General features: G+C 43.9%; 1 protein-coding gene across 5 annotated transcripts in view; it reads left to right on the plus strand.

Annotated features, from left to right (window-relative positions):
• Positions 1-1,008: 1,008 nt before the first annotated feature.
• CRPPA (CDP-L-ribitol pyrophosphorylase A) overlaps positions 1,009-26,772 on the plus strand; it is a 201,659-nt gene continuing 175,895 nt past the window's right edge. For 2 of the 5 annotated variants that reach the window (XM_073333801.1, XM_073333804.1), the window contains exons 1-2: positions 1,012-2,198; positions 17,794-18,073. In XM_073333801.1, coding sequence (XP_073189902.1) covers positions 2,044-2,198; positions 17,794-18,073 — 435 coding nt within the window. In that variant the 5' untranslated portion in view covers positions 1,012-2,043. Of the gene's footprint in view, positions 2,199-17,793; positions 18,074-26,772 lie in introns of all 5 variants that reach the window. The other 3 variants (XM_073333802.1, XM_073333800.1, XM_073333803.1) reach the window with 3 other exon arrangements.

The following is a 26,772-nucleotide window of genomic DNA, read 5'->3' on the forward strand; positions in this document are numbered from 1 at the left end:
GAGCCCTGGCAGGTGCCCCTTGGGGGCTGAAGCCCCAAGCTCTAGCAGGCATGCCCTTGCTCTTGAACTTCTGAAAACTGTTATATGCGGCTGAGAAGGTCAGTAAGTTTTCCCACCCTGCCATAGAGGGTATCAATGGCTGACTTTCCAGTTAGCAGGGCAATTTTAAGTCCTTCCTTCTGCTCCATTTATGCTGGGAAATTTGGATCTAAATGACAGGTCTCAAAGAACCAGGTTTCATCCTTTTACAAACAGTAAATTATTTGTTTCATAAATGCTGAATCACATAACTGAGACAAGTGTGTTAGATAAAGAAATGCCACATCTTACCATGCTGAATGCTGTGAAGACTATAGTTAAAAAGTGCTTTGAAGATAGGGTTGCCAACTTTCTAATCGCACAAAACTGAACACCCCCGCTCAGAGGCCCATCCCCTGGCTCACTCCATCCCCCCCCCCGTTGCTCGCTGTCCCCCACCCTCACTCAGTTTCACCAGGCTGGGGCCAGAGGTTGGGAGGGGGTGTGGGCTCCAGCTGGGGGTGCGGGCTCCGGGATGAGGGGTTCAGGGTGCAGGAGGGGGCTCTGGGCTGGGGCCAAGAGGTTCAGGGTGTGGGAGGAGGTGCAGGCTCCCGGCTGGGGATGTGGGTCTGGGGTGGGGACAGGGATGAAGGGTTTGGGGTGCAGGAAGGGGCTCAGGGCTTGGGGGGTGGGATGCCAGCTCTGGGAGGAAGTTAGGGTGTGAGAGAGAGTTCTGACCTCGGGCAGAGGGTTGGGTATGGGAGGGGGTTCAGGGTGTGGCACTAGCTGGGCAGTGCTTACCTCAAGTGGCTCCCGGAAGCGGCCAGCATGTCTGGCTCCTAGGTGGAGTGGCCAAGGGGCTCTGTGCAATGCCCACGCCAGCAGACACCACCCCTTGCAGGCAGGCACTGCCTGCACAGTTCCCATTGGTTGCGGTTCCTGGCCAATGGGAGCTGCGGAGCTGCTGCTTGGGGGTGGAAGCAGCGAGTGGAGCATCCATGGCCACTCCTGTGACAAGGAGCCAGATATGCCGGTTGCTTCCGGGAGCCGTGCAGAGCCAGGGAGCCTGCGTTTGCCCCACTGCGCTGCCCATCGGACTTTTAGTGGCCCAGTCAGCAGTGCTGACTGGAGCCGCCACGGACCCTTTTCGACCGTGCGTTTCAGTCAAAAACTGGACAGCTGGCAACCCTATCTGAAGATGAAAAAATGAGCTAAGCACTGGGACATGCTTTTCTCGGGCACCTATCACCACAGTGGGCTAGAACCAGTTGGCTGGGGCGAATTCTCCACTACCTTGTACTTGTGGCTCAGATCGGACCCGCCCCGCTTCGTCACTGCAAAACCAGGCCAGCAACGCACCACCTGGCACAGGACTAGTAGCCCGCGGGGGCCGGGGGCCGGGCACTGCTGCACGCTGGCCTCTTCAGGCCCCAGTCGGGCGCCAAGGATTACACTAGCCCTGGGCCTGCACTAAATTACACGCAAGGACAGGCCAGCGTGGACCTCAGGGGATGGGGAGCTGCAAACAGCGGCTCCGCGGCTTGGCAGGGGGCGGATGCGGGAGTCGGGGAGCTGGGGCATAGCCCGGCTCCCCATGTGGAGACCAGCGGCAAAGAGCGAGACCGCCCGCCCGCGTGCAGCCGGACTGCGCAAGCGCATTGCGGAAGCCTTCTCTGCGCCCCTCCCCTCCCCCCGCGCCTTCGGCGACCTAAAGGGCAGCTGCCGGGCTGCCCCCAGGGTCTCATCCGCTTGCAGGGCAAGGAGCCGGCCACCCCAGGGCAGGCGGGAGTGACGCGCTAGGCCCATGCGGGGAGCGGCCGCCCACTCAGCCTGGGCGAGTCGGGCCAGTCCCGGGGGGGAGGCTGGATTCTCTGGATCGCGGACGTTGCAGGGGAGATAAGCGACGCGGGTGGGCGAGGGAATCGGCCGCTTGCCCTGCTCCCGCTCTCTGCGCCCCCGCCGGGCCCCGGGTCTGGGGGACTCCCGCTGGAGCTCGGGAGCGGACGCTCGAGGCCTAGGCCCGTGATGGAGCCAGGGAATGTCTTGAGCAGCGGAGCCTCGGTGGCCGCGGTGCTGCCAGCGGGCGGGAGCGGGGAGCGCCTTGGGGGCGCCACCCCGAAGCAGTTTTGTGCCCTGCTGGGCAGGCCGCTCATCAGCTACACGGTGCGGGCGCTGGAGAGGTAAAGAGCCGCCCCACCCCCTCCAGCACCCACCCCCGGGACATGGCTCCCCTAACCCCCCACCGCACCCCCCCCAGTTCTGTCTGCCGCCTCCCTTCCGCCCCACAGTCCAGCCCCTCCTACACCTCGGGACACGGCCCCCCTTCCTCCCTCCCTCTCTGCCCCCAGACTGGGCACCCCACCCTCTGGGATTAAACTCCCTATTGCTCCCTTCTGCCTTCACCTCGAGCCACCTGCCTGCCGCAGCCTGGGGGGGCTCTGCCCCTGTCACCCCCTCCCCCAGTCCAGCGGCCACCCTCTGAGCCCCAGATCGCGCCCTGGGGTTCTGGCACCAGCTAGTCTCCTCCTGCCGCCCCCCGTTGAGAGGCGCTTTGCCACCGGCTTCACGCTCCAGGACTCGTCACCTGCTGAGTTCCCGCTCCCCCAGCTCCTGCATACTCAGCTCGTTTGCTGCCCCTTTATGTATCTCTTCTCCCCTGGGCTTGTCTGTCCTCTGCGTCGTATCCCTGGAGCTGCTGTCTCTTGTTGCATGCCCGCTCCCAAATACACTTGGCAAAGTTGGGAAGCCCCCACCCCACCTGTACTCAGAATCATAACCAATTCTATTTCTACTCCTGAAAAAAATTCATGGGTTTTACTGAGGGCTGGAGTAAACAAGTGCAGCTCCTGATGTGGTGAGCCTGAGCTGCATCCACTTGTATGATGGTGAATTTGGCTCTGTTTCTACAACAATATAGCTATTGTTAGAATTACATATTTGGGACAAGCAAGTATTTCTCTCTGATATCATCAAAATGTTTATATATTAATCAAATCCAGTTAAATTAAACAAGTCACTTCTGACTGTTCCTAATATGATTCTCCTGAGTTTACTTTTCTGCCCATAGCCAAAGCTTTTGGCAATGAAAGTGGGGTTAGTGCTGATTGACATTCCTGAGAGAGAGGGAGAATTCACATCCTCCAGTTTTGGGTGTGTGTGTGAAATGCAGTGCTCTCTATCAGAAATCACTACAGGCCTCCTTTATTCCTGCCCCTGGCATCACATATGCATTAATACCCTACCTTAATAGAAAACATGAAGTATCTTGTGGAATTAATTAAAGTTCAGTTGAATTGTAAATTGATAACTAACATAATGTAAGGCTGCATCTGTGGCTCTTCTTTGTTTCTGCTGAAGCAAAGAATTCATGTATCAGGACACTTCGGCAGTTAATATTTTTTCCATTTTACAAGGTTGCTGGATTTTAGACATGTGACTGTCTGTGGATGTGTAATAAATCTTTAATTTGTAGTCTCAAATGTTAACATACTACACAGGACTGGACCTTGCGTAATTTAAAATGTGAGAGACACATACTATAGACCAGGGGTGAGCAAACTTTGGCCTGCCAGCTGTTTTAATCCAGCCCTCGAGCTCCAAGGGGGAAGCAGGGTCTGGGGTCGCTCCATGCAGCTCCCAGAAGTAGAGGCAGCCAGGGGCCTCCGCTCTGCATGCTGCCCCTGCCCCTAGTGCTGCTCCCATTGGCTGGGAACCACAGCCAATGGGGGCAGTGCCTGCGGACAGGGCAGTGTGCAGAGCCACCAAGCCACGCCTCTCGTAGGAACCAGAGATAGGACATGCTGCTGCTTCCGGGAGCTGCCTGAGCTAAGGGCTTCCTGCACCCCTGAGCCTCTCCCCCCCCCCCACACCACAACTTCCTGCCCCAGCCCTGATCCCCCTCCTGCACCCCTCGATCCCAGCCCAGAGCACCCTCCTGCACCACACTTGAGAGCCTGCACTCTCAGCCAGAGCCTGCACTCCTTACCGCACCCGTGCCCTAGGCCTGATCCCCCTCCCGCCCTCCGAACCTCTCGATCCCAGCCTGAAGCACCATCCTACACCCCAAACTCCTCCTTCCCAGCCCCACCCCAGAGCCTGCACCCCCAGCTGGAGCCCGAGCCCTCGCCCCAGCCCGGAGCCCCTCCTACATCCTGAACTCCTCTTTTTTGGCCCCACCCCGGAGCCCCAACCAGAGCCCTCACCCACTCCTGCACCCCAACCCCAATTTTGTGAGCATTCATGGCCTGCCATACAATTTCTATTCCCAGATGTGGCCCTCGGGCCAAAAAGTTTGCCTACCCCTGTCCTGGGCTAACAAACTCATTGGCCATCATTCTGTTCAGTGCAAATGTAACAGAATATAGTTAGTGGACCAATATCTGCTATGAATATCCAAAAGTAAAATTGCACACTTTTTTTCTCATTTGATTTTGATCACCCATTTGATTTATGAATTCAGTATTCAAAATATACAGAAAAAAATACTTTCCTTGAAGGGACTTTGCAATGACCCAAGACCTTCTGGTTCCAATGCCGCCAGAGTGTCTTGTCTGTTCACATATGCCTAGTGGCAGGAGGCAGACTTTCCAATTCTAAAGAAAGGTGGGAATATACCTTTCCATACATTTTCAATCTTGCAGAAAAACCTGTGTTGTCAAAGATTAGGAAGCTGAACTCCAGCTAGTTACTCGGTTTAAACATGAACAGGTATGTCAAAGGATTTCATGCTGCCAAGAATCTGCTACAATAAATTCCTTTGAGGCTTGTCGGTTATGTCCTTCACATATTGTATTCTGGCTTCCCATAACGTATTCTTACTTGACTTGAAATCTCACATGCCAAATTCCATTGGCAGACTTGTGTGTCGGTATCACATAAGACTATTTCAGAAGTGGTATATATTAACTGAATATCTGTGTTTTTTAAACAGCATTAGGGGCCAAGTTGTTATCCTGATGTTAACTATACCTTACTTTGCCAGTATAGCCCCATTGATTTCACTGCAGTTGTGGGTGGAGTCAGGTGTTGTCACTGTTCAGTGCGAATATGGACAACTGACTAACTCTGAGTTATTAAGCCTCATGACAGGCTTAAGGTTAAATGCTGCTACTGTTCCCCTTTTCTAGATGAATAAATGGAGATACAATGCAATTAAGTGACTTGCCATAGGTCTCAGAGCAAGCCAATGAGAAGAGCTGAGGAATAAAGCCCAGAAGCCCTAACTCCTCGCTTCATATATGCTCTGATAATAGACCTCGCTGCTTTTCTGCACTAGGATAGTTTCCTAAGGACACTTGCCACCATTCAGAACTACTGCACCTGTATTCTCCCTTCCTGGTTGAGCAAGGCAACACTTTTAGGTTTCATTCTCCCTGCCATCACCTTTTTTGGGCAGATACCCGCATCTCTTTCTTTCCTGACTGGGGTTTTTCAAGGCTGCACAATTCCCTGCTTTACTATTAGTGCCCCAGCAAGTCAGACTGCCTAAGCAGGCCTGCTTTGCTTTTCTTCTCCAAGGCGATAACCAGTGTAATTGCCTACTGTTATAAAGGTACTACCCAGCTCTTTCTAAGCAAGCGAGTTTATTCTTAAAATAAAACATTTGCAGAGAAAACATTACGAACAGTGATAGATCCTTCATGCATGCTAATAAGCTTACTGAAGACTGCCCCAGCTCCAACAAGGGGTCTGGGAGGTGGCCAGTCCTTCAAACCTGTCCTTAAGGAGTGGGGCACCTCTTTGGACAGTGTGTCCTGTGTGTTTGCTGGATCAGAAAGAAGGGTCTGTGTCAGTTTCAATTCAAGTTATTTACCCTAAAATCCTTTCTTTGTTGGTCTCTGGAGAATCCAGTTTGAACCACTCTGTGTGAGTCTCTCTCAATGGTGGTACCTCTGTAGAAGTGTTACAAATTGACTGGATTTCCCTAATCAGCCCCAACTGTTGTTTGTTCCTGGAGGGCTGTGGTCACCTACTGTAATCTGCCAGGGTATAGGCAGCCTACCTTGCAGGTGGAGCCAAACCTACCCTGGTGGTTATGGTGGTAGTTTGAGTAATGGCAGGCAAAGATCCAGGGTTCAGACTCCAGTCCAAAGGTGACACTGGAGTTGCGGTTGAGGGGCCAAGCCAAAAATCAGAACTGGAGTTTGAAGCCAAAGGGTAAACCGACATCTGGTCAGAGCCAGGAGTCAGCAATCACATTTAAGCTAAAGGGTAAGACGGAGTCAAAGTCAGCCAAGAGTCTGAGTCAGGAGTCAGAAACTAGAATTGAGCTAGAGCAGGGCTTAGAGCAGTAGTGAGAGCGGGATAAACACAGCTGCAGGCATGGTACATATTGAGCAGCCACTGGAGTAGTGTTGCTGCAAGGCTCAGATAGCAGCCTGCTGGCTCCCCCTGCCCAATCAGGAAGTGTAGGGGTAGGGGCTCACAGGGCCCAGTTGAGCTTGCTGGGTTGCCTTGTGACCAGGCTGAGAGCCAGCTCTTCCCCTGATACCTTCTCCAATGAAATTACAAACAATCCCCATCCCACAATGATACACAAACTTAATATGGTAAGATCTCCCAAAGATATTGCAGGATATTGCCATATTTGTCACAATGCTGGCCATCTTTATTAGGATATGTCAGTTCATCCAGTTTTTGTCCAGGTTTCTTATGGTAAGTCCTCATGATGTCCAAACAACTTTAACAGAGAGAGGTTTCCTCTGGATTCAGAGTAACAGCCGTGTTAGTCTGTATTCGCAAAAAGAAAAGGAGTACTTGTGGCACCTTAGAGACTAACCAATTTATTTGAGCATAAGCTTTCGTGACCTGCAGCTCACTTTGGTTAGTTTCTAAGGTGCCACAAGTACTCCTTTTCTGTTTCCTCTGGAATTACTCTTTCTAGTAGAGATTTTTTTTGTGGAGTTCAAGCTAGTGTCAGATTCTATAATTTACCATTGCTTGAAGACTTGATTGATTTAAACACCAATGCTTCTCTTCCTTTATTTCTTAAGAAAAGGGAAACCTGAGATAAATTCTTCATTTAAGCAGGAACACATTCACTCTGCAAGTAGCAATATGGAGAGAAAAATCTAAACAGTGGGTTTGGAGTGTTGTTAATAACACTAATGCAGCAGTTTTGTTTTCTTGTACATTTAGCAGAAAAACATTTTTCAGTGGTGTTAAACTTATTGAAGAATAAATATTTTTCATAGAGCCAAATAAAGACCTGCAAAATTGCTGGTCAAATATGTTGGGCCAAATCATCAACAGATATAAATGGGAGTAGTTCCACTGAGAACTTTGCTGATTTCTACCAGCTGAGGATCTGGCTTGCTGTAACTATAGGAATTATTGAACTGCATTAAGAGGTGACCATTAGAAATCTGGAGGGGATGTGGGGGCCGGGGGAATCCTCTGCACTTCAGTGATCTCAGTTTTGAAATGGCTTCAAAGAAGTTACTCCAGATTTTTTCAATGATCAGAGTTGGGGGCCCATTATTTTGATCTCTTGTTTACTCATTTGGAAGTTGTTTTCCAAACTAGGATTCATGTCTATACTGTTTGGGGATTATCCCGTTCTATAACATTTTTGATTCATGTGTGTGTATATATATGGCAGACTATAAAGCATTTTGGGAGCTCAGAATAGATCTCTTTCTCAGTTACTGCATTGTACAGATTCTTTTTCATATTATATGTGATCAGACCAGACTGAAAGCTTCCGCTTAAAAGTTTTTTTATAGTTGAAAAAAAGGAAAGAATGATATTTGACATTTTAAAACAAAATTTTCAAGCTGATTTTGAATTTTTTTTAAATTGGTGAAGTTTACCATCAAAAGATAGAAGTTGAACAGTTTCAGGAAAGAATTAAGCACTCTGCTGCTATATTGACTGTCTGTTGACATTCCATATAGAGTCACTAAATAATTTTGAAATGTGTCTATAATCAGATCCTCAACAGTCAATGCAGCTGTGTGACATGGAATTCCTGTTAATGAGAAATCTGCAGTGTACTAAAACAATACTATATTAATATTTTTCATCATTCTTATAATCACTTGGATGTAGTGCCATTGTATGGATCAAAGCATGGACTCTTTCCTTTTTAATCATTCTGGGCCACCTATGCTTTTATACGACTAGATTGTGTCCTTAAGGCACAGCCCTAAATTAGGATTGCCAACCCTCCAGGATTGTCCTGGAGTCTCCAGGAATTAAAGAGTAATCTTTAATTAAAGATTATGTTATGTGATGAAGCCTCCAGGAATATGTCCAACCAAAATTGGCTACCGTACCCTAAGTAGAGCCACACCATCCCAGAGTAAGCTCAAGAAGGGATTGTCCCTGATCTCAGTGGAGAGGGGTGCACTCAGCCTTCTACAGGGTTTGTGCAGAGGTAGGGTGCAGCTGTGACTCCTCCCTGCCACTTTGTTGTGGATTGCACCAGTGGAGGCATTGAGCCTTCCTATACCGTACAGGCAATGGCTGATCATAGTCTGCCCTGATAATGTCCCTCTTCTCTACCATTATCAAAGAATCATAGAAATATAGGGCTGGAAAGGACCTCGAGAGGTCATCTAGTTCAGCCCCCTGCGCTGTGGCAGGACCAGGTAAAGCTAAACCATGCCTGACATGTTTGTCCAACATATATTTAAAACCCCCAGTAATGGGGATTTCCCAACCTTAGAAGCCTGTTCCAGAGCTTAACTACTCTTATAGTTAGAAAGATTTTCCTTATATCTAACCTAAATCTCCCTGGCTGCAGATTAAGTCCATTACTTCAGTGGACATGGAGAATGTTCTCTTTATAGCAGCCCTTAACATATTTTGAAGACTGTTATCAGATCCCCCCTCAGACTAAACATACCCAATTTTTTAACCTTTCTTTATATGTCAGGTTTTCTAAACCTTTTCTCATTTTTGTTGCTCTCTTCTGGGCTCTCTCCAACTTGTCCACATCTTTCCTAAAGTGTAGCATCCGGAATAGGACACAGTACTCCTGATGAGGCCTCACCTGTGCTGAGTAGAGTGGGACAATAATCCCCATGTTTTACATACAGCATTCCTGTTAATACACTCCAGAATATTATTAGGTTTTTTGTTTTGTTTTTTGGAGCTGCATCACATTGTTGACTCATAATCAATTTGTGATCCACTAGAGCCCCCAGATCCTTTTCAGTAGTACTACCACCACGAGAATTATTCCCTATTTTGTAGGTGTGATTTGATTTTTCCTTCCTACGTGAAGTACCTTTCACTTGCCTTTATTGAGTTTGAAATTTTATTGTTAGATGGTGCAAAAGATAATTAAGATACCAGTTTCCCTACCTCTCCACGAGACACTGTGCATATGATAGCTGCAGTGTGGTCAGTGTCATTTGGCTTCAGAACAAGGAATTTGAATGCTATTCGTGTATCAGTCTGTCACTAGTGAAAATGCAGACCAGATTTTGCTTTCGCACCATCTCACAACTGTGTGGAGTTCTGCAGTTTAGCAAGGGATAGCACAAATCTCTTCTTTAGTTTCTATTAATGTGAGTATGCCTTTCTCCCTGAGTTTTGCTTTAATTTTAACTCAAAACATGCAAAGAATAGTTGAGTTGAGTTCAATTAGTTTGCCCTAGGTTTGAGTCAAAATCATGCAAAAGTGGAAGATTTTTATGGCTAGATGTATGACTGTACTGAAGTACACTTGAAGGATTCACATGGAGTGAAACGGGAAACCAAGGTGTCAGATGATTTCAGGCTTTGTAACAATTTTTGCACAGATTTAATACTAGGGAGTTGTGGAGGCCTTTTTTTCCTGACAGTAAAGCAGATTGATCACATATAAGTAGAAAATATTTTTTATGTTGCAGAATTTTAATAATTGTGTTCCCATTTATTTCTTTGTTTTAAGCAGAAACTAATTTTTTAAAATTATCTCTAAAACCATTAATGCTGTTTCCGTAGTTATAAAAAATACTCAAATCATTGTAGATAATCTTCTAATTTAGAAGTAGATACTTACACTTGGCCTAGTGGGGCCACGTTTCTGTTCCCCCTATCCTGTTCTTTACAGGATATGTTAACACAGACTAAGCAATGCTTAAAGTGTGTGTGTGTGTTGGAAGGGTCGGGGTGGAGTAGAGAATCATAGAATATCAGGGTTGGAAGGGACCTCAGGAGGTCATCTAGTCCAACCCCCTGCTCAAAGCAGGACCAATCCCCAACTAAATCATCCCAGCCAGGGCTTTGTCAAGCCTGACCTTAAAAACTTCTAAGGAAGGAGATTCTACCACCTCCCTAGGTAACGCATTCCAGTGTTTCACCACCCTCCTAGTGAAAAAGTTTTTCCTAATATCCAACCTAAACCTCCCCCACTGCAACTTGAGACCATTACTCCTTGTCCTGTCCTCTTCTACCACTGAGAATAGTCTAGAACCATCCTCTCTGGAGCCACCTCTCAGGTAGTTGAAAGCAGCTATCAAATCCCCCCTCATTCTTCTCTTCTGCAGACTAAACAATCCCAGTTCCCTCAGCCTCTCCTCATAAGTCATGTGTTCCAGACCCCTAATCCTTTTGTTGCCCTTCGCTGGACTCGCTCCAATTTTTCCACATCCTTCTTGTAGTGTGGAGCCCAAAACTGGACACAATACTCCAGATGAGGCCTCACCAATGTCGAATAGAGGGGGACGATCACGTCCCTCGATCTGCTCGCTATGCCCCTAATTATACATCCCAAAATGCCATTGGCCTTCTTGCCAACAAGGGCACACTGCTGACTCATATCCAGCTTCTCGTCCACTGTCACCCCTAGGTCCTTTTCTGCAGAACTGCTGCCTAGCCATTCGGTCCCTAGTCTGTAGCGGTGCATTGGGTTCTTCCGTCCTAAGTGCAGAACCCTGCACTTATCCTTATTGAACCTTATCAGATTTCTTTTGGCCCAATCCTCCAATTTGTCTAGGTCCCTCTGTATCCTATCCCTGCCCTCCAGCGTATCTACCACTCCTCCTAGTTTAGTATCATCCGCAAATTTGCTGAGAGTGCAATCCACACCATCCTCCAGATCATTTATGAAGATATTGAATAAAACCGGCCCCAGGACCGACCCCTGGGGGAGCATGGGAAAAGTTCACAGATCCCAGGAAAACTTTTTTAAAGGTGGGGTGAATGGGGGAGTTGCTGAGGGGCGCAGAGCCGCTACCTCATACAGCACCCAGGTGCCTGCTGCTGCCCCATACAGCTACCAGGATGCTGCTGTACTCCCCATGTGCAGGCACTGCCCACTCATTGTCCTGTCAGCCCTTTGGTCACACACCAAGGGCTGTGTACCTGGATGAGCAGAACAGCCTGGGGATGGGAGCTGAAGGAGCCTGGGAAACAGCATATGTAGTAGCTCTGGAGGGCTTCAACCTCAGCACAGCCTAGAAGTTGGGGAGAGCAACAGGGGGCATGGGTCATTCTCTCATGGGTCATTCTCAGCACCTTGTAGGACAGGATTAGAGCTGGGCAAGCAGGGAGGGATGGGATGAGGAGCAGCAAAACAGTAGGGATGGGAAAAGAGGGCAGAGGCAGCACCTCTGGAACAGATCCTAGGGACTCACTGCACCCTCAGAGAGAACCCCCCAACCCTATTGACTGTCACTGCACCCCAGCACTGAGAGAGATCCCCAACCCCACAGTCGCTGTACCTCAACAAGATACACCCAACTCTACTGACTGTCATTATACCCCTGCCTGGCCCCAGAGGGTCCCCCAACTCTGTCAGTTCACCCCAGTCCTGCTCTCACTTTACCCCCAACCTCACTCACTGAATGTTACTGCACCCCTCCAGCCTTAGAGAGACCCCAACTCCACTGATTGTCTCTGCACCTTGACCCCTGAGAGAGACCTCCAATCCCACTGTCACTGTACTCAATCTTCCCAGCCCCAGAGATCCCCTCAACCCTACTGTTCATTTCACCCCCAGTGAGACCTGCAACCTCAACTGTCACTTCACCCCTTGTTGAGGGTCTCTCTATGGACTCCACTGAATCTCACTGCACCCCTCAACGCCCTATTCCCAGAGAGACTCCAGACCTCACACAATGTTAGTGTAGCCCCCAGCCCAAGAAGGAGACTTCAACCCCACTGAATCTCACTGCACCCCCCATGCCCCAACCCCCCAGGATATATTTTGTTTTAAGAATTTGTATGAGGCCTGTTGACTCATTTAAAGACAATAACAATAAATAAGTATAAATAGCGTAATGAGCTAAGTTGCATGTAATTATGTAATATTTATATAAAAGAAATTGTGAATTGTCTGTATTAAGTGCATGAAAATTTTCAGTGGGTGTTATGATAGGCCTCCCCACTTTTTTTCAGACCACTTTAAGCACTGAGTCTCGGGATTGCTCTATACGACACTAGCCTACTGAGGATTAACCAGAGTACTTGTGCTTTGCCCCTGCCTCCAATGAACCCCTTATGCCCAAATGGTGGGGTGGGTGGTATTATAATAAGAGAATCCTCAACTGTCAGTCTGAGCAAAGGGGGCTTGGTGCTGAGGATCATGTCTGATTTTTCAGTACAAAACCATTATGTTATTGCAATGTTAAGATTACACATTTAACAAAGGTTGCAGATCTCTCGAGACATGTAGATAGACTTATGTGTAGTGCTGGGGAGGAGCTGGTGGTCTTGGTATATGTAAGTACCAATGACATAGGGAAGGATAGGAGAGAGCCAAATTTAGGCTGCTAGGTAAGAGATTTCAGAGTAGCAGCCGTGTTAGTCTGTATCCGTAAAAAGAAAAGGAGTGCTTGTTAGTCTCTAAGGTGCCACAAGTACTCCTTTTCTTTTTAGGTAATAGATTGAAGTCCAGGACCTCCATGGTACCATTCTCCGAAATGCTTCCAGGTTCCACACGCAGGGCCAGTTAGACAGGCAGAACTGCAGGGTCTCAATGCGTGGATGAGATGATGGTGTAGGGAGGGGGGGATTTAGATTTATTAGGAACTGGGGAAACTTTTGGGAAAGGGGGAGCCTATACAGGAAGGATGGGCTCCACCTAAACCAAAATGGAACCAGATTGCTGGCACTTAAAATTAAAAAGGTCGTAGAACAGTTTTTAAACTAAGGGCTGGGGGACAGCCGACAGCTGCGGAGGAGCACATGGTTTGGACAGAGACATCCCTTAGGGGAGGATCTTCTAATAGAGATTGTCTATGTCCTAGTAAGGAGAAGATTATAAAATACAGGTAGGATCTGATGAGAAACAGTCAAATGAAAAAAAGTCTCATTCAATTACATCATGTAATGGGAAACAGCTAAAAAGTGACAAGTTTTAAAAACGTTTATATACCAATGCTAGAAATCTAAATAATAAGATGAGTGAACTAGAGTGCCTCATATTAAATGAGGATATTGATATAATAGGCATCATAGAAACTTGGTGAAATGAGGATAATCAATGGGACGCAGTAATACCATGTTACAAAATCTATCGGAAGAACAGAACAGGTCGTGCTGGTGGGGGAGTGGCACTATATATGAAAGAAAGCATAGAATCACATGAAGTAAAAATCTTAAATGAACCAAACTGTACCATAGAATCTCTATGTACGGTAATTCAATGCTCTAATAATAAGAATATAGCACTAGAGATATATTACCGACCCCCTGACCAGGGTGGTGATAGTGACTGTGAAATGCTCAGGGAAATTAGAGAAGCTGTTAAAATAAAAAACTCAATAATAATGGAGGATTTCAACTATCTCCATATTGACTGGGTATATGTCACCTCAGGATGGAAAGCAGGGATAAAGTTTCTTGACACCTTAAATGACTGCTTCTTGAAACAGCTAGTCCTGGAACCCACAAGAGGACAGGCAATTCTTGATTTAGTCCTAAGTGGAGCGCAGGATCAGGTTCAAGAGGTGAATATAGCTGGACCGCTTGGTAATAGTGACCACAATATAATTAAATTTAACATTCCTGTGTTGGGGAAAACACCACAGCGGCCCAACACTATAGCATTTAATTTCAGAAAGGGGAACTACACAAAAAGGGGAGGTTAGCTAAACAGAAATTAAATGGTACAGCACCAAAAGTAAAATCCTTGCAAGCTGAATGGAAACTTTTTAAAGACCATAATAGTGGCTCAACTTAAATGTATATCCCAAATTAAAAAACATAGCAAGGGAACCAAAACAAAGCCACCATTGCTAAACAACAAAGTAAAAGAAGCAGTGAGAGGCAAAAAGGAATCTTTTAAAAAGTGGAAGTTAAATCATATTGAGGAAAATAGAAAGGAGCATAAACTCTGGCAAATGAAGTGTAAAAATATAATTAGGAAGGCCAAAAAAGAATTTGAAGTACAGCTAGCCAAAGACTCAACAAGTAATAGCAGGTTTTTTTTTTAAGTACGTCAGAAGCCCGAAGCCTTCTAAACAACCAGTGGGGCCACTGGACGATTGAGCTGCTAAAGGAGCACTCAAGGACAATAAGGCCATTGCGGAGAAACCAAATGAATTCTTTGCATCAGTCTTCATGGTTGAGGATGTGAGGGAGATTCCCAACCCTGAGCCATTTGTTTTAGGTAATAAATCTGAGGAACTGTCCCAGATTGAAGTGTTATTAGAGGAGTTTTTGGAACAAATTGATAAACTAGATAAACTAAACAGTAATAAGTCACCAGGACCAGATGATATTCACCCAAGAGTTCTGAAGGAACTCAAATGTGAAATTGCAGGACTACTAATTGTAGTCTGTAACCTATCATTTAAATCAGCTTCTGTACCAAATGACTGGAGGATAGCTAATGTGACGCCAATTTTTAAAAAGGGCTCCAGAGGTGACCCCGGCAATTACAGGCTGGTAAGCCTGACTTCAGTGCCGGGCAAACTGGTTGAAACTATAATCAAGAACAAAATTATCAGACACATAGATGAACATAATTTGTTGGGGAAGAGTCAACGTGGTTTCTGTAAAGGGAAATCATGCCTCACCAATCTACTAGAATTCTTTGAGGGTTGTCAACAAGCATGTGGACAAGGGGGATCCAGTGGATAAAGTGTATTTAGATTTTTAGAAAGCCTTTGACAAGGTCCCTCACCAAAGGCTATTGAGCAAAGTAAGCGGTCATGGGATAAGAGGGAAGATCCTTTCATGAATTGGTAACTGGTTGAAAGATAGGAAACAAAGGGTAGGAATAAATGGTCAGTTTTCAGAATGGAGAGAGGTAAATAGTGGTGTCCCCAGGGGTCTGTATTGAGCCCAGTCCTATTCAACATATTAATACATGATCTGGAAAAGGGGGTAAATAAATAGTGAGGTGGCAAAATTTGCAGATGATACAAAACTACTCAAGATAGTTAAGTCTCAGGCAGACTGTGAAGAGCAACAAAAAGATCTCTCAAAACTGGGTGACTGGGCAACAAAATGGCAGATGAAATTCAGTGTTGATAAATGCAAAGGAGTGCACATGGGAAAACATATTCTAACTATACGTATAAAATGATGGAGTCTAAATTAGTTGTGAACATTCTGGAAAGAGATCTTGGAGTCTGTGTGGATAGTTCTCTGAAAACATCCACTCAGTGTGCAGCGGCAGTCAAAAAAGCTAACAGAATGTTGAAAATCATTAAGAAAGGGATAGATAATAAGACAGAAAATATATTGTCTCTATATAAATCCATGGTATGCCCACATCTTAAATACTGCTTGCAGATGTGGTCATCCCGTCTCAAAAAAGATATATTGGAATTGGAAAAGGTTCAGAAAATGGCAACAAAAATTATTAGGGGTATGGAATGGCTGCCAAACGAGGAGAGATTAATAAGACTGGGACTTTTCAGCTTGGAAATGAAGACAACTAAGGGGAGATATGATAGAGGTCAAAAAAATCATGACTGGTGTGGAGAAAGTAAATAAGGAAGTGTTATTTACTCCTTCTCATAACACAAGAACTGGGGCCACAAAATGAAATTAATAGGCAGCAAGTTTAAAACAAACAAAAGGAAGTATTTCTTCACACAGTACTCGGTCAGCCTGTGGAACACTTTGTCAGAGGATGTTGTGAAGGCCAAGACTATAAAAGGGTTCAAAAAAGAACTAGATGAATTTATGGAGGATAAGTCCATCAATGGCTATTAGCCAGGATGGGAAGGGATCGTGTCCCTAGCCTCTGTTTGCCAGAAGCTGGGAATGGGCGACAGGGGTTGGATCACTTGATGACTACCTATTCTGTTCATTCCTTCTGAAGCACCTGGCATTGACCACTGTCGGAAGACAGGACACTGGCCTAGCTGCACCTTTGGTCTGACCCAGTATGGCTGTTCTTAACAATCCAAAGAATTAGATATGACAAAATATATGGTCCCAACCAAAAGTATCGTTAACTTGTTATTTGCATTGAGAATGCTCAAAGTCAGCAGGAGGGAGCAGTAGATCAGAACCTGGGCAGTTGCTTTGGCCACTGTGCTCCTTGCTGCCTCAAATTCCCCCTGGAACCACCCAGTTATTGTATCGTTTCAGTGGGGTTATTTTTTGGGTTTGCCTATTTTTGTGTAAGGAGGGTGCTAGAGGAAATTCCTTCTCATTCCACAGTTCGCTAGATTCATGTATTGTTTCCATTTTAAAAAAATAATTGTTGTACACATGGAAATGATATACTGATTTTATTTGGTTGGGTTTTTTAGATACTGTCTGCGTAGAGTTTTAGGAAACAAACATGGAAATGAATGAACTTGGACTATGCTGTTAAATATTTTGAAATGCAGTACATGAACATGATCTTTTTCTGATGCATATATAGAACATAACCAAGGTATAAATAATGTTACTTCAGTCAGCACTTCAACCAGTTCAGATTAGTGTATTTTTAAAATCTAATCTAGGTAGGTTCTTCTCTGTGTCCATCACAGTGCTATTTTTGGGGTCAGCACATTTAGCAAACTCCCCCCCTGCCCCGCCACTACCCCCCCCCCCCAAAAAGTTTATCTAAATAATGTTAAGAACCATCAGATTATTGTCTTCATCGTCGAAACAATGTTGTGGGACTTAAATATTTGTACATTTTGTGAAACTAGCTTTATAAAAAGGTAAATATATATGCAGAATACCACTATTTCCAGACCACTGTTACAATACTACATTATAACCATATTTTAACATCTAGCTTCTACCACTGTTGTTTGACTCACATAGCATCTTCCATATTACTGTCCATCTCTACCTTGACAGTGATTCACTTTCTAGCATCTGTCCAGAGTCTCTTTGCTGTCTGACTCTCATTCAGTTGTATGTGTTCTGATACACAGTAGAACTTGGAATAGTCCAAAATTCTGTGTACCAAATGATATGAGATTGAGGTTAAGAGCAGCAAGACTATAACTGTTGGTTAGAGTGCACACACATTTGAAAAGGAAGTGACAGGTCATTGGGACCCAGAATGGGATTGGACTCAATTAGTTGATAAGGTTGGTTGACGAGGAGATTTCTGTCTGGTATATCTGAAGTCTTACTCCCTAGTCCTTCAGTTTATGTGTGGGCAGACTCCTGCACAGAATCCCATTGACTTCATTGGGGCTCCATCTGGATGGAAGGGTCCACCCACATGGCTCTTTTTTCAGGATCAGAACCTTAAAGTAGCAAACTGATATAGCAACTTTAAAATGTTGGGAAGTGCTTCATTATGTTAATATTTTTACTGATAATAAAGTTTCTTGCAACAAGAATGTATTTATTTTTAATCCTAATCCAGGTGCTCAAAGTTTTATTTAAGAATGCATGCAAACAATATTTATGCTTCTTTACAATTTCTTACAGAATAAACTGGATATCGGATATTGTTGTGGCGGTGTCTCTAGAGAACATTGAAACAATGAAGTCTATCATTGAAAAATATGGCCACAAAAGAATTACGGTTGTAGAAGGTGGAATGACTCGCCACCGGTCAATTTTCAATGGACTGAAAATCTTTCCAGAGAGCAAGCTTTCCAGCTGTCCACTCCAGAAACCAGAAGTAGTGATTATCCATGATGCTGTGAGGCCATTTGTCGAGGAAGATACTCTTCTTAAAGTGGTTTTGGCTGCTAAAGAACATGGGGTATGTACAGCACAACACCTGAACTCTGTAAACTCTTACATGGTACAAAGTAAAGTAGGAACTGTATTAATACCTCAACATAGTACCATACATTTTAAATGGAACAAAATATAGGACCCAGTCATGTAAGCAGGTCAGCTTGGGTGGACGTGCTTACAGGATAAGGGCCTTATTTGCCATACAGAATAATATATAACTAGGATATGGAATTAATTTGCAACTTGTAAGGTAGGAAGTTACCAGCCTGATGAGAATTTACTGTGTATGCTTGATCCTGCTGGCCTTTAGTATGCAAAATTTTGTTGACCGATACCTAAATGCTCCAGTGATGCATAGTTTATAGTTATCTAGAAGAGAGAGTAATATTTTTGTGGCATAACAAAGCGCTTTCCCTATTATACTTTTCCATCTCACCCTTTATCACGAATTCCTTCACAAAGTAACTGGCAAAAGTACTGTTCTTATTACATTACCTGATTTCCTTAAAACCCTTAAACACTGACATATTGTGTAGAATTACATACAAGTCTTGTAGATCAGTGTTTGCTGTTTTCTGTGGATACAATGAAATTGAGATCTTATGCTGATGGGAATAATTAAGCATCTGATGGAGTAAGTGAGCTGTAGCTCACGAAAGCTTATGCTCAGATAAATTTGTTAGTCTCTAAGGTGCCACAAATACTCCTTTTCTTTAAGCAGTAAATGGCAGGGAGGTTAGCTAACAGTTAGTTAATGATCAGCCGCAAGCCCTAAACACACCTGGTCATTAACTGCCAGGAAATGCCTGTTTTGGAGATCATTATTTCTATTGTTTTCCTTTATAAAATAGTTTTTGTTTGTTGTCTTGAGCTTTGTCTGATGCTGTTAATACAGTTTTTGTTTGCAGTACCTGTGTTTTCCTAGTCAGTAATTATTAGTACATTAAAAACAGGATATTTCTGAATGCTGTTAGGATTTATAAGAGACATCTTATAAATATTCGTTAAATGGAATTAAAATATGACAGATTTTAATCTGATGCATAGACAAAGCATGGAGGACATGATCTGTAATTTTCTAAGTAATCTCAATGAAATTATTGGGGACTATGACTGTGAGTAAGGTGAGCAGGACTCGGCCCTGTATTTTTAACGGAACTCCTAACATTATTATTCAACAGTCATATAGTAAAACTATGTTCAGTTATGCATCTGAAAAGTATTAAAGTACTGTATTTTCTGCATTGCTACATAAAGTTCTACATGTGAACACATTATATTACCACTTGTTTAGGGGGGCAAGGGTCCCCTCAAGTCCCCTCCAGGCTCCATTTCAGGTCTTTATGCTGTCTTTTTGTCCTTCCCCCAAGCGGGTTCTTGGAGCAAACAAACAAAAGAAGAATCCTCTCCCCTCTCCTCCCGTATGGGAGAGAAGAGGAGAGTTAATGGGAAAATAAAGAGAGGTAAGGGTGGCTTGGAACTCATGCAGTCTTCTTGGGTCTACTCTTTGGTCTTAGTCTAAATGGGGTCTAGCCTCTCCTTATGGGGTGTACTGCTCTGTGGCTGGTTCTTGCCGCTTCAGGAGCAGAGAGGATTGTTATCTCACTTTCAGCAAACCTGTCTAAGGTAGGCTAGCCTCTTCCTGTTCACCCCCCCTTCCTGTGGCAGCTTTTCCCTTTAAGCCCCTCCCATCCTCACCAGCCTTGCAGGTGCCCCACATTGGAATTGAACAGGCCCAGGGGAGCTTGTTAATCTCCTCTCTGTCAGTGTGAGGGTGAGTGCCCTGTCATAGGTTGCTATGATTTGTTTCACTTACGTATCATATACTTTAATATGGGATTATTAGCATAGTGTAACCTTCTGTATTAACTGATTTTTACATGGTCCGTGGTTTAAGTGTCACACTTGGGGAAAATTAAAATGCATTTTTACATACCTCTATATTTAACCATGTTGGGTCATCACTTTATTCTTTTGATCACTGATTCTGAGAGGTGCTCAGTGATCTCAACTGCCATTTATTTCAGCACTTAGCAGGATCAGGCCTTTTTCTTTACCAGATTAAGGTCCTAGACCTTCAACTCATTGTACATGGGTAGACTGGTGTATTCAGGTGGAGCCTCACTGACCTCACGTGCATAACAGATTGCAGGATCATGGTGTAAAATTCTAAATATTTGTATATTGTATAGGCAAAAAAAGTCTTGAACTAGAGTTGAGGAGAATAAATATCAGTAACGTAATGGTTTTAAATAATAATTAATAATAATACAGTTGTTACAAGAACATAATAATTTTTAAAAATCACTCACCTAAGAAATTCAGAGTTCAGGTTAAGCAAAACAGAAACCCAAATGTTTAAATTCTACAGTATCCAAATTGTGCATGAGACAGAATAGAAATTTTGTAATGGTGCTTATGAAAATCATATATTCTATACTTCTTCATCATTTTCTTGAGCCTGATTCCTTTCCTTTTCTTTCTCCACTGCTGGGATCAAGTACCATCAACACCAGAAGGCATCTACTTCATGAGTTGGGTGAATATTGATATTTGGATACTTACACTCAGCTTGGGAAGTTGTAAAGTTTTATTACTACCAGCCTTCCCCATTCTGATGGCTGAAGACAAAACTGTCTCATGTTCAACCTGTTCCCTGCAGTGAACATTACAGTAGAAGGTCAGCAGCATCAGTACGTTTCTGTCTTTTCCACTGAGACAAGGCTACTGCTGAAAAGAGGATGAGGCCTAATGCTTCAGACTCAGTGACATGGAAATGGCGATGCCTAAGATCCTCACAATGGCAGTGCCTCAGATTCCTCACATTTTTTGGAGTTTCCACAAAGATCTCACAGAGACTTCCCTTTACTGGACTTCATTTCCTCAGGGAGTAGTTGATGAAAATTGTGTTGACTCAGGTAGCAGGGCAAGGGCATTGACAGCACTGATGCAGGTGGGAAGGTTGGTGTAGTAGGTAGGGCATTGAACTGGGACTCAGGAGATCTGGGTTGAGTTCCTGATTTACCACAGACTTCCTTGGGCAAATCAACCGTATGTTTCAGTTCCTCATGAGTACAACAGAAATGATAACTTCCCTATCTCAAAAGGCTGTTGTGAGGATAAAATCTGTTTATGACTATGAGGCACTGGGATACTAGAGTGGCAGGAGTATATTGGGAATAAAATTCCCCTGGTGCCTGTCCATTTTGGGGAGTGGGGTAAAGGAAAAGAAGTCATGAAGTAGTAGCTGTATTTGAAGCTGTGGCAGTGGTGTATCAGTCTTAGAAGTGAGTTGTGGCATTTCTTAACTTGTAGGAGTGGGACGAGCCATTTGTTAAAATATGTTTTATGAACATTACATTATGTAAGAGCTCCCAGAGTATATTTATGATTATAAATCCAAATACATAAAGCTCCATGGCAATCGGCTTATATTTTGGTAGGTTGTCTTCATTAGTAAGAGATGAAATAGACTCGACTACTTTTGCTTTAGTGACAGTTTAGAATCATAGAATATCAGAGTTAGAAGGGACCTCAGGAGGTCATCTAGTTCAACCCCCTGCTCAAAGCAGGACCAATCCCCAACTAAATCATCCCAGCCAGGGCTTTGTCACGCCTGACCTTAAAAACTTCTAAGGAAGGAGATTCCACCACCTCCCTAAGTAACGCATTCCAGTGTTTCACCACCCTCCTAGTGAAAAAGTTTTTCCTAATATCCAACCTAAACCTCCCGCACTGCAACTTAAGACCATTAATCCTTGTTCTGTCATCTGCTACCACTGAGAACAGTCTAGATCCATCCTCTTTGGAACCCCCTTTCAGGTAGTTGAAAACAGCTACCAAATCCCCCCTCATTCTTCTCTTCCGCAGACTAAACAATCCCAGTTCCCTCAGCCTCTCCTCATAAGTCATGTGTTCCAGTCTCCTAATCATTTTTGTTGCCCTCTGCTGGACGTTTTCCAATTTTTCCACATCCTTCTTGTAGTGTGGGGCCCAAAACTGGGCACAGTACTCCAGATGAGGCCTCACCAATGTCGAATAGAGGGGAACGATCACGTCCCTCGGTCTGCTGGCAATGCCCCTACTTATACAGCCCAAAATGCCATTGGCCTTCTTGCCAACAAGGGCACACTGTTGACTCATATCCAGCTTCTCGTCCACTGTAATCCCTAGGTCCTTTTCTCCAGAACAGCTGCCTAGCCATTTGGTCCCTAGTCTGAAGTGATGCCTGGGATTCTTCCGTCCCTAAGTGCAGGACTCTGCACGTGTCCTTGTTGAACCTCATCAGATTTCTTTTGGCCCAGTCCTCTAATTTGTCTAGGTCCCTCTGTATCCTATCCCTGCCCTCCAGCGTATCTACCTCTCCTCCTAGTTTAGTGTCATCTGCAAACTTGCTGAGGGTGCAGTCCACACATAGTCCTCCAGATCATTAATGAAGATATTGAACAAAACTGGCCCCAGGACCGACCCTTGGGGCACTCCACTTGATACCGGCTGCCAACTAGGCATGGAGCCGTTGATCACTACCCGTTGAGCCTGACAATCTAGCCAACTTTCTATCCACCTTATAGTCCATTCATCCCGCCCATACTTCTTTAACTTCCTGGCAAGAATACTGTGGGAGACCATGTAAAAAGCTTTGCTAAAGTCAAGGAACAACATGTCCACTGCTTTCCCCTCATCCACAGAGCCAGTTATCTCGTCGTTTAGGATCTGCACCAGTCATTTGGAGACTTTTAAAGTCTGCTGGAGCCTTACATTCTAGTTGGCTTGCCTGATTTGCCAGTAAATATATTTCCAGAATTGTTCCTGTCCATTAGAGGTTGCCAATGTACCCAATTTGAAATTTCTAACACAAGCCATTTTTGAGATAGGTGATGACAAAAAGCACTAGAACTTTCCAAATATGATTGTCATTTTGTTCTTGAGTCCCATATCTCAACATAATTTTCCTAATCATCTTAAACTTGGGAAAATATTGCTTGCTGGCCACATTCCACACGTGTCAAAATTTAAGTGGAAAAGTAGTCTTCTGTGACAGTTTTAGGGGGAAGGAGGCAAATGTGGGTTACAGTATAGTGGAAAACATGTCTAAGTCTTTGTTCTGGAGAGTCTGCTATCTTTCAATGAGTTTAACCACCAAATGAAGTGATAACAGTGATTCATCACAGGGGTCCTTTCTCCTTTTCTTCTTGAAAAATCCTTTCCCATTATAAATTCAAATGTCTTTTAAAATGATCATCAATGATTATTCAGATCCTGATCACATAATTAACACAGTGTTTTTGTAAATCTGCTATTTTAACTTAAGGTTATTTCTAATAGTGATAGAAGCATGGGATTATTTATGGTGATGTGAACTTTCAGATAAGATTGATGTTGCAATGAGACTAGCATTTTTGTTTTCTAAATGTGTTTGTTTATGTGAAGGATATTTTTGGATCTATTCTGTCCTGTCATCAGACTCTTACTGTTTTGAATGTTTAAATTCCCACTTAATGCTAAAGGAAATAAACTCAGACACTTCATTTACAACTGAGTAATATTATGTTTGTGATACAGTGGATGATTTTTTTTTCTCACTAATTTTCTTCTAGGGTGATTATAGTATCTAGCTGCATAATCTTTCCAAATAAATTGGATACAGGACAAAGGCAACCTTTATAAACATTTTCTTCACCAGTCAATGTGCCCTGGTTTGTCTGATCATCCCCTGACAGTAGATAACCAATCCCCAATTTGCTACTGCTCTGGGCTTGCCCACGTAATCATCTGTTTCCCGTGTCTGACATAGTCTTCCTTTTCTAATGTATATCCAGTCTATTTTAGATATTTATAAGTTGCTCCGTGGCTGTCTAGTGTCTTTCAATAGGCAGCAGGTTTAAAAGAAACAAAAGGAAGGATTTTTTCACACAACACACAGTCAACCTATGGAACTCCTTGCCAGAGGATGTTGTGAAGGCCAAGACTATAACAGGGTTCAAAAAAGAACTAGATACGTTCATGGCGGTTAGGTCCATCAATGGCTATTAGCCAGGATGGGCAGGGATGTTTGCCAGAAACTGGGAATGAGTAACAGGGTATAGATCACTTGATGTTCTGTTCATTCCCTCTGTGGCATCTGGCATTGGCCAGTGTCGGAAGACAGGATACTGAGCTAGATGGACCTTTGGTCTGACCCAGTATAGCCGTTCTTATGTTCTTTGTTTTGGAGCAGCAAGGAAGAGGAGCTGTTTTGTCCCACTTTCATGTATTTAACTTCTGTATGTTTCTAAAAATATGCCTCCTGACCAGGAACAAATAATAGAACAGCTACTTTCTCAACTGGCATAGCTTCACTTAACTCAGTCGAGTTATGCCAGCAGAGAATTTGACCCAAGAAGCTCTTGGCTTCCCTTGCGACCTGTCAGCATAGGAGCATCTGAGGACCTGAAAGGACCTTCAGATTGTGTAACAGAAGCCTTTGGAATAGAAGTTGGCAAACTCCCCTAGTTGCGGCGTGGGGAGGGGAGAAGTTACCTTTATCTAACAGCTACACTTCATTTTGACAGGTTTCAGAGTAACAGCCGTTTTAGTCTATATTTGCAAAAAGAAAAGGAGTACTTGTGGGACCTTAGAGACTAACAAATTTATTTGAGCATAAGCTTTTGTGAGCTACAAGTACTCCTTTTCTTTTTACTTCATTTTGAGGAAATCACTGGACAGCCGTAGACTCTCCATCTCAAAATTGACACTTGCAGTTTCAGAATATCAGAGAGAAGTTACCCTCTCCTATTCTCTCTTGTAATCATGTTCTTACCATATCTACAGGAGTCAACTCGTCAGTATTTCATAACAGAATGTAATTATTTCCTCTTACATTATGTGTCAAAGCTTTACTGATATAAAATCTGGCAGAAACATTAAATCACTAATGCAATAAGGATAATACTACACTGTTGTTCATCTGCATACCATATAGATAGTGTAATTGTATGAAGTTTTAATGTTCTTAAAATGGCAATTGATCAAATAGGGGATTGCACTCCTTAATTCTACTTGTCAGACAAATAAATTACTTTATTACATTTACTAATCAGTTTGTTATTTGCCTGTAGGATTCAAAATGTTCAGCTTATCCAAAAATAATAAATTATGGCTTAATAAATTAATTCTCTGAAACAATCCCCTTATTATGTAGCTTTGTAACCAATTAAATCCATTTATGTTTTTTGGGGGAAATTTATAAGTAAAATTATATGTTCCTAGAAACAAATTCTTCATTGCCAGTAAAAGCTGGGGATGGTAGCAGCTGAAGAAGGCAGCAATCCAAAGCCCATAGCAATATCTCATTGCCAACGTTTTAAACAGTATCACCAAAAAATGTTTACAATTAAAATAAAAGGAAAAACCTGTCATTTCTATTTATTGGAAAAATTATATTACAGCGAGAAAGAGTCTCTCTTTGTCCCTCTGTCTGTAGTTAAATTTGCAACTAGATTTGATTATAAACCTGATTTTTATCCCTTCCCTAACTCAAAGTAGAAGCAAAAGAGTACTTGTGGCACCTTAGAGACTAACCAATTTATTTGAGCATAAGCTTTCGTGAGCTACAGCTCACTTCATCGGATGCATCCGATGTCTCTAAGGTGCCACAAGTACTCTTTTGTTCTTTTTGCAAATACAGACTAGCACGGCTGCTACTCTGAAACCTGTCAAAGTAGAAGCTTCATTCTCAGAACTGGAAGGTGGACTCTAATTAATTTAATGAATAACTGTAGTTTTCAATAGGCTTCAAAGAAAAATCCTTATGTTCGTAATTAGCAAGAGTCTGAATATAAGATGAATTTGTCAGAGAACAAATTGAATCAACTGAAGGAAAAATGTATGCTGAGGGATGAATTTTCAGCAGTGGCCACTGTGATGCACTGAAGAAACTAGGATTTGGAGAAAAATTATATGCTTAATAAAATGCTTGCTGACAATTGTTGCTTTATACATAGGCAGCGGAGAAAGTTGGGTCCCAGTACCTTATTAGATAGTATTCATGTAGGGCGCCTACTCACACATCACTCAAGGAGCCCAGGTCTGTGGGAACTTCTACTGCATACATTGTAAGGGCTTCCAAAGCTTGCTGAAATCACTGTAAAGACTCTTAATTAACCTCAGGTTTCAGTGTAGCAGCTGTGTTAGGATATGTCTACACTATGAAATTAGGTAGAATTTATAGAAGTCGGTTTTTTAGAAATAGTTTTTATATAGTCGATTTTGTGTGTCCCCACACAAAATGCTCTAAGTGCATTAACTCGGCGGAGTGCTTCCACAGTACCAGGCTAGCGTCGACTTCCGGAGTGTTGCACTGTGGGTAGCTATCCCACAGTTCCTGCAGTCTCCGCTGCCCATTGGAATTCTGGGTTGAGATCCCAATGCCTGATGGGGCAAAAAACATTGTCATGGGTGGTTCTGGGTACATGTCATCAGGCCCTACCTCCCTCTGTGAAAGCAACGGCAGACAATCGTTTCGTGCCTTTTTTCCTGAGTTACCTGTGCAGACGCCATACCACGGCAAGCATGGAGCCCGCTCAGCTCACTGTCACTGTATGTCTCCTGGGTGCTGGCAGACACGGTACTGCATTGCTACACAGCAGCAGCAACCCATTGCCTTTTGGCAGCAGACGGTACAATAGGCCTGAAAACCATCCTCATCATGTCCGAGGTGCTCCTGGCCGCCTCAGTAAGGTC

This window comes from Lepidochelys kempii, chromosome 2 (genome assembly GCF_965140265.1).
Source record: "Lepidochelys kempii isolate rLepKem1 chromosome 2, rLepKem1.hap2, whole genome shotgun sequence".
Lineage (NCBI taxonomy): Eukaryota > Metazoa > Chordata > Testudines > Cheloniidae > Lepidochelys > Lepidochelys kempii.